Consider the following 15,281-nt stretch of genomic DNA (forward strand, 5'->3'; position numbering starts at 1 on the left):
TGCCTATTACTTGCTTTGGTGTTTAGTTCAAGCGTCACACGTATGTATGTTTGTATGTATGCTAGTACGTATACGGAGCCACGGTGAGCGAGAAGGCATTATGTATACCTATACTATACTACCTAATACTTGCTTAGACCAAGCGTCCTACGAATGTTTGTGTGTATGTTAGTACGTCTGTGTAATATACGCGTTACGACGCTCATAATAGCAACCGCGTGTGCTGTATTGCGTCCGTATTTTTATATTCGTAAATATTTTCATTTTTAAATATTTACCGCAATTGCAGGCGGTGTTGCAATATACCACAATCAAAATGACGGTGCTCGTATTGTAACTCCACAGATAGATCTGAATGCACAGCAACTAGAATCACTGTCTGTTCAGCTCTCTAAAGTGGGAGAAATATGTGCATGCGAAACCAGGTTGAGCAATGGAAAAACAGTTTTAAATGGGGCAATTTATATTTCACCGAATCAATCAATAAATAGCATCACGGAATTCATTCACGAAAATTTAATAAAGTATACACCAGAAGTATCGCGGATTAGATTACGATAAAGTTCCAATGATTTTAAGTGGCGATTTTAACGTAAGTTTTGCATTGGACACAGCGGTTCCTTTAATTGACGTTCTCAATACAACATTCAATTTAAAAATGTGTAACAATCGCATTGAATCGACAACACGATCAAAAACAACAATTGACGCGGTATTTCAAAGATGTTGACAACATCGAAACCAAAGCATTTGTATCATATTTTAGCTATCATAAGCCACTCGTATCATTTGTTGAAATTGAAAACGTTGAGGATGAATAATAATAAAATGAAGAAAATAAAATATGAACTTTATAGCAATATTATAATGAACCTATAACTATCCCGCTCCTAATGCTGCTTTCGTCTCATTCTCTCTCAGTTTGTTTTACGGAAGGTTTCACTTCTATCAAGTCTAACCGTTAGACTGGTATTTTTTTTTTTTGTGACATACTCACTTTTAAAACCAACTTCATCAGATGAGGTTTTTGTTTTACTAAAATCTATTTGACGCCAACTCCTCCGCTTTTCCCCTTTTGCTGCAGTTATGTATGTATGTGCGTTTGTCTTTGAATGCATATTACTTACAACAAAATATAACAGTTAAGCAATTATTATGTATGCACTTGTAAAAAAGAAATCTGCATTGAACAATACTGTACTTCTATATATGTATGTACATATATTTGTGTATTTGTATATGTAAATAAAGAATATTTAGATTTCTTGTGGAGGAATTATACAGCGCAAGCATATCAATTCTTTGCACGTATGTATGTATTTAATTTTTACTCAAGTATGCATGTGAAAAAAACAACAACAAGGTAGCATATTTTTTTCTTAGAGAAAAATATACACAAACGAAAAACAAGATAACTTATTTAGTGAATTTTTGCAAAAATTAGCTCAAAATAAAGTGGCAATTAAACCAGTGAACGTTTTAGGTAGGAGAGCACTGCCCAACCGCTAGCAGCAGCAGTCAACATCACACCCACGGGCAGGCTGAGCGCGCCAGCACCGTTGCAATTATCCTTGTCACAAGAGCAAACTACTTGACGCCCACCGAAGCCGGCGCGTTGGTAGCAGTAATTGGTCGATGTCTGATTCAGAAAGCCACACGAACGTATGACACGGCTGTCTGGGGGCACTGCAAAGAGAAGCAAGTAAATGAGCATAAAAATGTTGTATTCGCTGTAATTTTATTTATAAAAAAAAAAAAAAATATAAAAAAAATATGGTAAACACTTACGATTGTTTACAGAGAATTCAATGATTTGCGAGATTTTGCGACAGTAGGTCGGTATGCCTTTGCCGCGTGTTGAGTAATCCTCCTGGCAGTCCTTGAGTAAATCATCTGGTGGTATGTCCAGTGCACAATTGGCATCCTTATGACTATTGCATACGTAACACTTGATGGCCGCACCTGAAAGTTTTGAAAAATAAAAATACCGAATAGTTAGTACTTTTTTGGAGTATAGATGATATCTACAGTTTATGTCAGAAAAAAGGAACCGTGTTTATTCATGAAGTATAAAAGATATATATTTAAATTTTTGACGTGATAACGTCTTATAATTCGATTTAACAGGCTGCACGCACGAAAAAATGTGTCGTTACCTTGCTCATTAGTGTTACCTTGCTCATATGTCGTTACCTTGAATGAACTGCAAGCGAAAGCGCGGAACGAACGACAAAGCAAACAAAGCAAACGAACGGCAACGTTCGACATCTTGCTCTCTCCTACTTAAGTGAGCGTATATGTGTATGTATATGCGCATATGTACATATATAAATTCACTTATTTGTATTTGCATATGCCTTCTTATTGATTATTATTAATTTGATTTACTTGAAGAATTTAAAATAAAACCAAGTTTGTTAATAATACCTGTTGTTTTAATGGTATTATTATTTGACGTGATAATGTCTTATAATTCTATGTAGCCAGCTGCACGGACCAAAAAATGCGTCGTTATCTTGCTCATGCGTCGTTACCTTGCTTGAACAGCATGTTATGTTATGTTATGTTATGTTATGTTATGTTATGTTATGTTATGTTACGTTATGTTATGTTGTTATGTTATGTTATGTTATGTTATGTTATGTTATGTTATGTTATGTTATGTTATGTTATGTTATGTTATGTTATGTTATGTTATGTTATGTTATGTTATGTTATGTTATGTTATGTTATGTTATGTTAAAGTATATTATGTTATGTTAATGTTAACTCATTCTCTATATCCATACAAAATATCTATCAAACAAATAAAATTAAAATTTTCTTTTGAAAAATGCAACCATTCAATTAGTATTTTCTTATGACGTTATCACGTTAAACTATCGTCAGTAAACCGACTTTACAGACAACATCTTTTTTTACATGAAAGTAGGCATAAAACTACGAGTTGCAATTATTCAATAAGCCGTGTAGTATCAATCCTTGTCGAGCATAGTCTGACATCTTCCCGGCATGCTTTGAACCAGCTTTTCTGCGTAGCTTGTCGGCAAAGAAGACCAGAACTTGACGTACGAGTTGCTTTAAATCGTGGACTGGACTCATAATTCCCCACACATTTTCAATAGGGTTGGCGTCTGGGAATTGGGAAGGCTAGTCCATTACTGTGACGCCATTTGCTTGTTTTGTTGTTTCTCAATGTGTTTTTCTGAGAGTAGTGGTTTTGCTGATGCGGGACGGTAAGATATGTTCGCCTCCTTCAATCGACGTTCGATGGTGTTGATACTCACATCTATTCCCTTTTTAGCAAGAACTGATCGTTCTTGGCGTAGTCACAAAGAACGGTCCTGCTTAAAAATGGATGGACGATCATTTTATCCTGTTTTTGTTTTTGTCGTGACTTGCTTCAAGCCGCGCTCGGAAAAGTCATCAACATTTTTGCACACTTTGTACGCCTGATTCGACATCACAACAAACGTTTTTGATTTTTTAACCACTTTTGCAGCCACGGCGTAAGATAATTGCGGCCCTTTCGAATGCGTGCATAAAAATACCGCTTCGAAACGGTTCGCGTACTTCTCACTCATTTTTGTTTGGTTGCGTTTACGGGGAAGTTTTGAACGACACTAACCTGAGTTAGCACTGTCGTCGTAGCCCTTGAGTGGGACTATTACGCAGCAAAAAGTAGAACGAAATACTCGTACATCTTGAAGTTACAAGAAAAAAAAACCGGTTATTTTCTTCTGACACAGACTGTTTATCTTCAGCGGCGATACAATCGCTCGAGGGTAGGGTGGGCGACGGTATATATCTATTCCGAACATCTGGGGATCTCTTTTAACTCGTCCTCACAGGAATTATAACTGGTCACTGCGCTATTCGTACGCTAGCCAGCAAAATGGGTGTACCTCGCAATGACTTCTGCAGGAGGTGAGGAGATAAAGGTGAAATTGAGTCGGTACAAAACCTCCTCTTGCACTTCAAAGAAGCCGTGCCAAATATCTTGGCGATTATTTCTTCGAAGACCTGGAACATTTGCAAAATGTCTTACTGTAGGTAAGTAGTCCCACCTTCTTGAAAAGATCTAAGTGGTTTAAGCAACTTTGTTAGGTAATGGAAATCAAATACAGGTATCACATTGGCCTTAGCGCTGCTGAGTGTCTTGTCTTAGGCAAGCAAACTGGCTAATCTAACCTAACCTATGGGGATATACGAGTATGTATGTATATGCTCTTTCAACTCCTATCTTGAGCAAATTTCAGTTAATGATTCGCTAGCAAGTCAAATATCAGTCAAGTACGTGCGAGTGGTATTTTACTTCCCATCTACCCTCGTATCTGCCAAGCAGTCTCCGATCCGCTACCAGGAGACGCGTCCGATTGTAGACAAGCAACTCTGCATGGTAACGATATGTCTGAGTCATTTCGTCCGAATGTACGATGGGTTATAGGCCATTGCCGACATCGAAGGGAATTGTAGAGCTGATAAACTAGCGGCACTCGGCGCCAAACTTTCTAACAAATACACACACAATGATAAACATATGTACATGGGTATACTCTTACATAATTCTAAGCAGGTGCACCCAGAGGCTAGGCTTTCAAGATGAAGAATTCGCTATTCTAGGTAAACAATTTGTGAATGAGTTGGAAGATCTCAGTAGTAGAAGGAAATTATGGAAATTCTAAAGTTTTTAACCAGTGAACATTGGTTGGTATAGGAATGGGTTATGGTAATGGTAATGGTTGTATGGGTTAGGCTAAGGCCTTTATGCGACCAGATTGATATATTGTGCGCCCCTACCTTCTTAATTTTAATTATTTAGTATTGCGAGAAATCGATCCAGCCCTTACGAGCCCAGAAGTCTGTGTCTCCTGTGACCTAATGCTTCACAATTGGTGATTAAGTGTTTCATGGACTATTTTTCATCACAGCAGAACCTGCATAAATTTGTACTAGATAATCCTATTGCATTGAAATGTTTATGGCAGGTAAAGTGACCTGTAAGTGCTCCACAGAGTAATCTAAGGCTTTTTTTATCTAGGGTTAGAGCAGTTTTTTTTCTGTTGGTATTAAAGTGCAGGAACTTTTTGGAGTGAATAAGGCCATTTGTGCCGTTTCAGTATTCATTGGTTTTTGTTTGGATCCATTTTTGGTTCCCTGTTTTAGTTTGTTTTTGTTAAGCCCGTAAAATTGGGTTGGTCCAATAAATGGCCTATCTGCCCCTTTTTTGGCATAAAAGCTTGCCTTCTCGCTTCCTTCGTGTCCCTCATGTCCTGGTACCCAAGTCGGGGAGACCTGATTAATAGTCGTCACTTTGTTGTTGGCATTGTTGTACGGAAGATAGAGAATGGGCTATAAGCCTGAGTTATCTTCTTCTTCTTGATTGGCGCGATAAGCATTTACGCGATTTTGGCCGAGTTTAACAAAACGCGCCAGTGCACAGTGGTCCGCCCAGAAGGCGTTGGCGGACAAAATTCAAAAACTCATTTAATTAAGCTGAAAATATATATTTAGGGGTTTTAAGTATCAGTGATGACGAATCTGACCTTAGTTTTAGCAAATTTTAAATTCATTGAATACTATAAATACATTTTTACTTCCATAATTAGCTGGTGAGTTCATTTTTACATTTTTCACGACCCCAGAGAGTACCACGTTGAGGTCTACGGTAAGGTTATTCTCTCCTCATTTTTTGTTTGTTTTTAGATTTATTTTATTCTTTATTTTTTTCTTAATTTTTTTATTTTAATTTTAAAATTTTTTTTTACTGTAATCTGGTCAGGGTAACACCTTTTCTTAGCTTCGAGAATTTTATGGTAAGAAGGATATAGATCAATTCCTCTTTCTATTGCACCAGATCTTATAGAAAGATACTGATGCTTTGTCAGTCTATTAGCCACCAAGAAAGCCAAAGCTTCATCGCTGGTATAAGAGGTAAAAGTTTTAATGGGCTTAGGAATGTCTTCAACCATTTTAGAAGTATGTGCTACATGTCTCACTAAAATTGCACCCTGAACGTTACCTTCTGAACGCAAATTTACTGATGCAGCATACGCCAATTCAGGCCCGCTTGATTTACGTAAATTCTCTACTTTACGTCTCTTGGAACGTTCGCAAACATCATTGAATGTTTTTACGGGGCAGCCAACATTAGTACAGCTACCAGAGCCAGATGAAGAGGATTTAAAGTTGTCGTTTCAGGGAAAATTAATTTTTTCAGCTAACCAAGATGCATTCTCATTTAATACGCGACCCCAATGTCTGTTAGATCGTTCTAATTTTCTATTAATATCTTTACAAAAATTACTAACAATCTTCAAAACCTGATCTTTCAATTCTTTCTCACTATCATCATGGTATTGAAGCTTCTCAAGAACGTAATTCTAACTTCTTTGACTCAAAACTTTTTTTTCTGAAGAACGCAAAAAAATAAATAACTCCTTTTTTTCAAAACTATACGTCATTATGATTTTATTATTACAAGCAATTCTCAGATGTTCGTAAATATTCTAATCGGCTTATGCCCGTTCCTTCAGTGACAGATAAAAATGTTATATTATTAATATATATAATTTTATATAGTGTTATATATACATATATCATATTAATATTGTAATAATATTAAAAAAAAATTTTGTTTTTTTAATAATTAAAATTTTTTTTTTTAATAAAATTTTTTTTCTTTAGTTGTGTCTTAATGCTGATGGGGTCTGTGATGTCTTTTTCAGTCTTTTACACAAAATTTCATAAGCCATATGTAACGTTTTGCCTGTGGGTAAATGCACACAAGCTACATTATTTTTAATTTGCGCAACTTTGCGCAACAGGTTTCAGTTTGAGATCATAGCTGAAATATGTGGCTACATCACTCATGTAGATTTCAAGTGGACCGGTGTGGACCACTCGAAAAAATGATCTTTAAAAAAAAAAATTTCGAAAAATTTTGAAATTTCAAAAAAAAAAGATAATTGAATATATTAACGAACACAGTAATAATTCTCAATTATCTTTTTTTTTTTTTTCAATATTTGGTTAATAATCAAATGGTAATATTTATTTGCAGACATGAAAATGAAACTCTTGTATGAAGTACGATTTGCCTACAATTTCATGTTTAAAGTCAAAAGACTACAATGAAAAATTTTTTAAATTAAGTAATATTTTGAGGAAATCTGCCTTGAATATTTAAGAAAACATCTGCATTATCAAATTTTTATTTCAAAAATGTTGAAAAATTGAATTTTGTCCGGCCGCCGGACCACTGTGCAGTGGTTTCTTTCTCGCGCTAACTAGATCCGATTGGATGCACTAAGTGAAGCCAAGTCCTTCTCCACCTGATCTTTCCAATGCAGAGTAAGCATTCCTCTTCCTCTGCTGCCACCAGCTTGTATCGCATCGAATACTTTCACAGCCGCAGCGTTTGTATTCATTCGGACGATATGACCCAGCCAACGTAGCCGCTGGATTTTTATTCGCTGCACTATGTCTATGCGTATCCCGATTGTATCCTAACCTAATTTATGCTCAGTGACAAACTTTTCGGATGACAATTAAAATTTGCAGGTGAAACTTGATATTTTCGCAAAAAAAGTGCAATGTGTAAAATAAGTTGTTTGTTTACGTTCAAAAATTTTCCATAACTAAATGGCTCTAGTTCTATTCTATTTCGGGCCCTTAAATGTCTCTCACTCGCTAACAGTACTACCCACTCTACTTACAAAGTAAATATTCGATTTTCATTGACTCTCAGGAGAATTTCTTTCATGTTTGAAAATAAACACAAAGTATTTGCAAACTTTTTTAAAGCCTTGCATAGTCATATAACTACAATATTTTGCTTATAATTAAGGCATCTATTTTTAAATTAAATTGCAGCCACTTAATGTCAGAGAACCGCAATGTAGCAGACAGGAGCTAAGGAATGTCTCCATACATAAATTTGCAAGCAGACAAATGAGAAAAAATAGGGCGGAAAAGGACAACAACAAATTATTAGTAAATGCAACTATGTGTACCGAACACAACACACAACAAATGCAAGGTACGGAAGGTGGTGGTGTGGCTCACGGCAAACGGCTGCCCAGACTTGTTGGCACGCCATCGCATTTACGAGCAAGCAGCTGCAGTATTCCTGAAGAAGGAGTGGATGTTTGCAAAAGCATTGCAGGATTGCTGCTGGACGTGTTTGCTAGTGGAAAATTCCTGAGGTCTACTGTTAGGTTGCTGGTGCTGCGTTGTATTTGCAGTTTGCAGCATTATGGATTATTTAATTTTAACTTTGTTCACAAAAGCACTGAAGTATGCGGTGCACTCAGTCATAGAGTAATAAAATCAGCAAACAACAAAATAAGAAGTGAATTGGTGCTTATGTATAAAAATACAGGAACTCACAAATAAGATGATAGTGCTGTGCGAAAGGTAGAAACGGATGTGAGGTTATGTAATGCCTTTGCACCGGTTAACGGTAGTTAATTGCACACTCATCCGGCAAAGCTGCTTTTCGTGCCAAGGAATAGGTGTCGATTTGTAGTGCACCCAGTAGCAGTGGACGAATAATATTCACACATACGCACTGTCATACATTCATGTATGGTACATATGTATGTATACGAATAGTGGGAGCGTGAAGCGTTCGTAATGGTGAGGGCAAGTTTGTGCGCTTTGATTATAAGTGCAGAAGTGCACTCAAATTGCAATTAAGTAGTTGTTTGTGCTTAAGATTGTCATGAGAGAGCAGCACACGAGCGTACATATTGCATGTGTGTATGTATGTAAATAGTGTCATGCTCAATTAATAAGTTGAATTTGCTCAAATCTTAATGTTTATGTAAATATGTGTACATATAGTACGTTCATGTATCCAACCACGCGATAGTGAAGTGTATGAAGCTTTTTATCAAATAATATTGATATACTTAACTGTTGGCGGATAAAGATAACCAAATAAGCTAAGAGATAAGTAACTACCTGTGTTTATTTAATTGTTACACCTTCCTTAAAATGTTTTACATATGCTTGTATGTATGTATGTATGTATGTCTAATTAAGTATTTACTATAAACGCTATTTAATGCAAATCATTGCTCGCATTCATTGCCAAGGTAAGCCGCAAAGTAATTCGATATACCTACATATGTATTGTATGTACCTGTTAAACTATTTCTTGGCCCACTGACAGTGAACAGTTTGTATGTATAAATACATACATATGTACATATGTACAGGGTGGGCTAAATTGGATCAATCAATGTTAAATAGGTATTACATTTTTTATTTCAAACATAATTTATTTTTTGTGTTTACAGTTTTCAACTATGGAACTATGGAAATTTATGGAAATTCTTGGAAATCGATACAAGCAGTGAACAATAACAATGGAGAGAATAATGAGGGGAAGCCTATCGTGGTCTGTTACTTTGCTCTCAGCGAATTGTTGGTACACAATCATGATTCAATTATTATAGATTTGCTCACTTGTTTTATTCGAGTTTTGACGCTCCCTTACAAATAAAAATAGATTTTATGCCGAAATCGGGTGATAACTGGTGGCGAATCTACGCGCATGCAAAACATATTCACAATGATTTTTGACGTGTGTAGCTTCATAGCAGGCCCGACGAGAGGGGGTACTTTTTCCCCCCGGCACGGAGTTTTCAGAGGGGCCCAGACTCGAGAGTAATTCAAATTATATGAATTAGACATAATTTGAAGGGGCCCGCATCTCAAGTTTCCCCCGGGCCCGAATATTCTCTCCACGGCCATGCTTCATAGACGTAATAATTACGAGTAGTAGCATATGAGCTAACTAGAGCCGTGAGGTAACACCTTTTTGGCACTTCCGCGGTGAGAGGTGTTGAGTACGTAGTAGTGCACATTGATATGCCGGTATCAAGGATGATAGATACCAGGTTAGCTCGTTAGGTATGGTGAAAAAAAAAAATTGAGGGGAACTTTGGATTCTACGTCATTCGTGTTGTGTTTAACAATATTTAGCTTTAGCTTAGTGAAACTAAAAACGAATGACGTCGGCATATCTGTCGAATTCGCTCATAGCCGAATAACGGTCTGCTAGGTAGTAAACATCTAAAAATCTTTTCACCATGTGCCGATATAGCAGTATTCGTGAGAATTTCTTTTTCACGAGCGTCATTTCGAAAAAAACCTATAAAAGGTTGCATTTAACGAGGGTGAAGTTGGAGAAAGAAATTGGATCCCTTTTGATAAAAATGGTAGCAAAAACGTGTTTTTTTTTATTTAAATAGAAAAAAATCACGAATGGGTTACAAAATAAATTAAAATTAATATTGAATGTGAATAACATATTTTAAGGGGGGGAGCTGGTCTAGAATTTTGAAAAAATCGAAAAATTTTTTTTTGTCTTAAAAGGTGCTTTAGGGTCTTAGAAATAATATACCAAATGAGGGATGCCAGCAAAAATTTCTAAATGCCCAAATTTTTGATTCGACGGCAGCGCCTCGCAGGTATGATTTTACAATACTTACAACTTTAAACGCGTTTTTCTCGAAATCACTTTTTTTAAACTGGCCGAAGACATAACTCGAACAAATCTTTACCGATTCTTACGAAATTTTGACAATACATTCGAAATACCTTTCTCCGGAGACGTACGTAGGATTTTTTATTTATATTACATAGTTTTTTTTTTAAACAACAATTTTATGTCGTTCTTTATAGTGAAAATTGTAACTTTTTGTTCAAACGTGCACCATTTCGCGAAAAAACAAAATATCGAAAAAATCCTACGTACGTCTCTTTCTGTTGTTATATAGAAACTAAAAAAATTTTATTTTTTGATCCAGGACAAAAATTAAGGAGTTTACGTCTTCGGCAATAGACCCACTAGAAAAAAAGGCGCCTTAGGAGAACTGCTGGACAGCGGCCATTTTGAAATTAATTCAGACGAAAAATTTTGTATTTGTACCATGAAAGCTATATTATTAAACCTATTTCACAGATTTTCGATTGATTCCTTTGTTGAGTCAAAATAAATTCATAAAATATGCCCATTTTTTGCGCTCTAGACCAGCTTCCCCCCTTAAGGACAATATAAATCTGTTAAATGCATAGTACGAATAGAAGTTATTAGCAGAAATGACCATGTGTGATATTAAAAGCAAAAATGTTTTAACTGAATCCAATAATCATATTTTGTGAATTAATTTTTTTGAATTTATTTTGTGGCAAGTCATAGGCACATAAAGATTAATTACTAGGTTGTTCAATAAGTTTTGCGGATCGATAAGAGAAGGTTGCTATTAGCCTAAATTTATTGCATTATGTTGGTACACTCTCCATCTGAACGTATGTGAAGTTTCATTTCAATCTGTCATTTCATTCTTTGTTTACAAGCCATTTAGTATCGACGTGTTCCAGTATTTTCTACAATGGAAAAAATCAAGCATCGTGCAGTTTCAATATCAAAGAAACTGATCTAATTCGTCGGATCTAATCGGGCCATAATCAACCTGCCAGGCGAAAGCCTCCGATGCTAGCGCTGCACTACTATCAGTTTATATAATAATTTTATTGTTATGCAAACCTTTTTAAATTGAAATAAAAAAAATATTTTTGGAAGATTTAAAGGCTTTGGGTTTCAGAAAGCTGTGTGCAGAATTGGTGCTGCATTCGCTAACAATGGAACAAAAACACATTCGAATGCGACTTTCTCAGCAACATTTAGCGTATTTTCGAAAGGATAAAATGGGTTTTGTGTGTTGATTTATCACTATGAATGAGACTTGAGACAATTAACATGATCCTTAATCAAAACAGAAGGCTAAAGAGTGGGGTGAACCTGGTTCTTAGGCTCTGAAACCAGTTCGTGTCCAGAAACCGGCCAAGAAAGTGTTGGCATCATTTTTTTGAATTTTTGTTGTGGATTAGTTGGTTGGTGGTATAGGTGTTGTCTGAGCGACACAGCCCAGGCCCAATTAGCATAGAATATTCAGTGGTGTATCAACACTTGTAGAGCCACAGCTTTTTTTATTAGTCGTACTATCTTGCTTTGACTTTAAATCCGCCTATGTCGTCAATTTTCTTTTCTTCAATTTTTTTCAAGTTGGCCATCGAAAATTTACCCAGTGTTCTATGTCCTTGAGCACCTAGACTTGGGTTTGTGGATTACTTGCAAACTGGTAAAACAATAAATTCTGATATCATTATCTGATGTCACATTTCATAGTCCTTTAGTTCCCAAAATGTATTTAATAAACGAAAAAAAATAATGAAAAATAAAAAAAAGTAATTACAACAAATGCTTCCTATAATAGTTATAGGTGACTCACCCTGTACATACCTGCATATTATATAGAAATTCATTTTGAGTATTAGTTCCATTAATTTATATGGGCATATTCCCTTTAGAAAAAATGTTTACATTCGCACATTTGTGCATATCTGCATTCATATAGAGATGCCTTCAATTAATGCTTTAACTTTAAACTTTGCATTGATTTCATTGTTGGTAGGCATGCATATGTGTTTGTTTGTATTTACCAGCGACAGCGTGAGACTCTTCGACGCACAGGATTCAATGAATGATATAATTTTCTTTCTCCATCTTCTTTCTCTCACTTCACCGCCATTCGTTATTCGATTGTAATTCGCTCTATAATTACGAACCGAATTATATTTATAGGTTAGGTTAGGTTAGATTTTTGTGGCAGTCGGTTTTAAAAATAGCCAACTCACTTAGGCCATGTATTTATACGCTCTTATAATGCGAGGATAGGTTTTATCTCAACAGCGGTTAGTTCCGTAAGAGAGTCAAAGGGAAATTTTCCTAACAACCTTGTTCTACTCCTAGCTAAGCTGTGGACACTTACAGAGGAAGTATTCCACTATTTCTTCCTCTTCCTCGTCTCTACAACTTCTGCAGTATTCATGAAAAAATACTCCTAGCCTAGAAGAGTGCCTACCTAACAGCCAATGATCGGTGCCAGAAACGACGACCTTCGAGATGTTTTCACTTGAGAGGTTGAGCAATTCTTATGATCGTTTCTTATCGATTTGCGGCCAAATTAGCTACAAGTCTTGGTTGTAACACAAGTATTTTCTTCTATCCATGACTTATTGGCCTCCTGGAGACTACTTTTTTTTTATCCTCTCCACTTAATTTGGGTCCGTGAGAGAGATTCGTCAATTTTGATCTTCATTAACGCTATGTCGTGAAGATCCTTCAGGGCGTCCCTTGCGGTGCTTTCCTTAAGGGTTCCAGTCCAGTGCCATTCTACTTATGTCAGTCGCAGGTTTGCGTAACGTATGGCCAATCCAATTCCATTTGCGCTCTCGTATTTCAATGCCAACTGGTTTTTGTCTGCTTCGATTGAGGAGTTGTTCGTTTAAAATCCAATTGTCGGACCACAAGATACGGATAATTGTTCTTAGACATCGGTTCGCAAATGCCTGCAGCTTCCGCGTTGCAGATACAGACATCAACCACGTTTCACAGCCATATCATCGTCGGTTTCTGTTTCGCCCACTGGAGCATTGGGCCGCAGTAAAACACCTCCATCTGATGCTATTTTTTCCAAGAAGCTTGATTTCGTTCCAAGTTTTTCCTGATGTTTCAACTTGCTTCTGGACAGTTCTCCTCCAAGATATTTTTGGACGGCCAACCTTGCGAGCACGGTGTGGATTCCAATCCAGTGCTTGACGACAGATTTCATTTGCGTCCTTGCGAAGCGTATGCCCAATCCACCTCCACTTTCGAAGTTTAATCATGTGACCTACCGGCTGGATTTTGCACCTCTCGTGTAGATCGTCGTTACTTAGGGTGTTGGGCCACCAGATCTTCAATACCCTGCGTGAACATCTGCTCATACAGCTTTGAATTTCGTTTTTTATCCAATTATATGTTTGTGAGCCAGGCTTCCGATCCATACAAGAGTCCGCGCTGTCTTCAGCGGCAATGATAGTACCCAAGTAGGTAAAGGTGTCAACGTTCTCAATTTGATCACCATAAAGAATTATTTTTAGCCCTGCATTCAATGAGGTTGAGGACAGATCGTCAATTTTGTTCTGCATGTCGGTGTGTTTGACGGAGAAAAGACATATATAATATCATCAGCGTATGCAAGGTCTTCGAGATGTTCATAGAAGTTCATAGAGTAGGGCGGCCACAGCGATATAGTAGGGCGGATTTAAAATTCGAATTAAAAAAGAGGTTGTCTGTAAAGTCGGTTTACTGACGATAGTTTAACGTGATAACGTCATAAGAAAATACTGATTGAATGGTTGCATTTTTCAAAAGAAAATTTTAATTTTATTTGTTTGCAACATAACATAACATAACATAACATAACATAACATAACATAACATAACATAACATAACATAACATAACATAACATAACATAACATAACATAACATAACATAACATAACATAACATAACATAACATAACATAACATAACATAACATAACATAACATAACATAACATAACATAACATAACATAACATAACATAACATAACATAACATAACATAACATAACATAACATAACATAACATAACATAACATAACATAACATAACATAACATAACATAACATAACATAACATAACATAACATAACATAACATAACATAACATAACATAACATAACATAACATAACATAACATAACATAACATAACATAACATAACATAACATAACATAACATAACATAACATAACATATAACATAACATAACATGCTGTTCAAGCAAGGTAACGACGCATGAGCAAGATAACGACGCATTTTTTGGTGCGTGCAGCCGTCTACATAGAATTAAAAGACGTTATCACGTCAAAAAATAATAATAACATTAAAACAACAGGTATTATTAACAAACTTGGTTTTATTTTAAATTCTTTAAGTAAATCAAATTAATAAAAATCAATAAGAAGGCATATGCAAATACAAATACGTGAATTTATATATGTACATATGCGCATATACATACACATATACGCTCACTTAAGTAGGAGAGAGCAAGATGTCGAACGTTGCCGTTCGTTTGCTTTGTTTGCTTTGTCGTTCGTTCCGCGCTTTCGCTTGCAGTTCATTCAAGGTAACGGCAATGAGCAAGGTAACACTAATGAGCAAGGTAACGACACATTTTTTCGTGCGTGCAGCCTGTTAAATCGAATTATAAGACGTTATCACGTCAAAATTCGTAGTTTGGTACGCGTTGTCAGCTGTTTGGAAAACCGGATCTTATTGAGACTTGCAAAAGCTGCTTTGTAAAGCTGTCCAGGGCAATTTGGCTTCCTTTACATTG

At 36.1% G+C, this 15,281-nt stretch overlaps 1 protein-coding gene across 1 annotated transcript in view; it reads right to left on the reverse strand.

Annotated features, from left to right (window-relative positions):
* LOC129248478 (uncharacterized) overlaps nt 1–15,281 on the reverse strand; it is a 41,669-nt gene that overhangs the window by 1,154 nt on the left and 25,234 nt on the right. Inside the window, exons 2-3 of the mRNA XM_054888034.1 lie at nt 1,789–1,962; nt 998–1,686 (exon numbers count right to left, since the gene is read on the reverse strand). Coding sequence (XP_054744009.1) covers nt 1,463–1,686; nt 1,789–1,962 — 398 coding nt within the window. The 3' untranslated portion in view covers nt 998–1,462. The remainder of the gene's footprint in view (nt 1–997; nt 1,687–1,788; nt 1,963–15,281) is intronic.

Source organism: Anastrepha obliqua, chromosome 5, assembly GCF_027943255.1.
Source record: "Anastrepha obliqua isolate idAnaObli1 chromosome 5, idAnaObli1_1.0, whole genome shotgun sequence".
NCBI lineage: Eukaryota > Metazoa > Arthropoda > Insecta > Diptera > Tephritidae > Anastrepha > Anastrepha obliqua.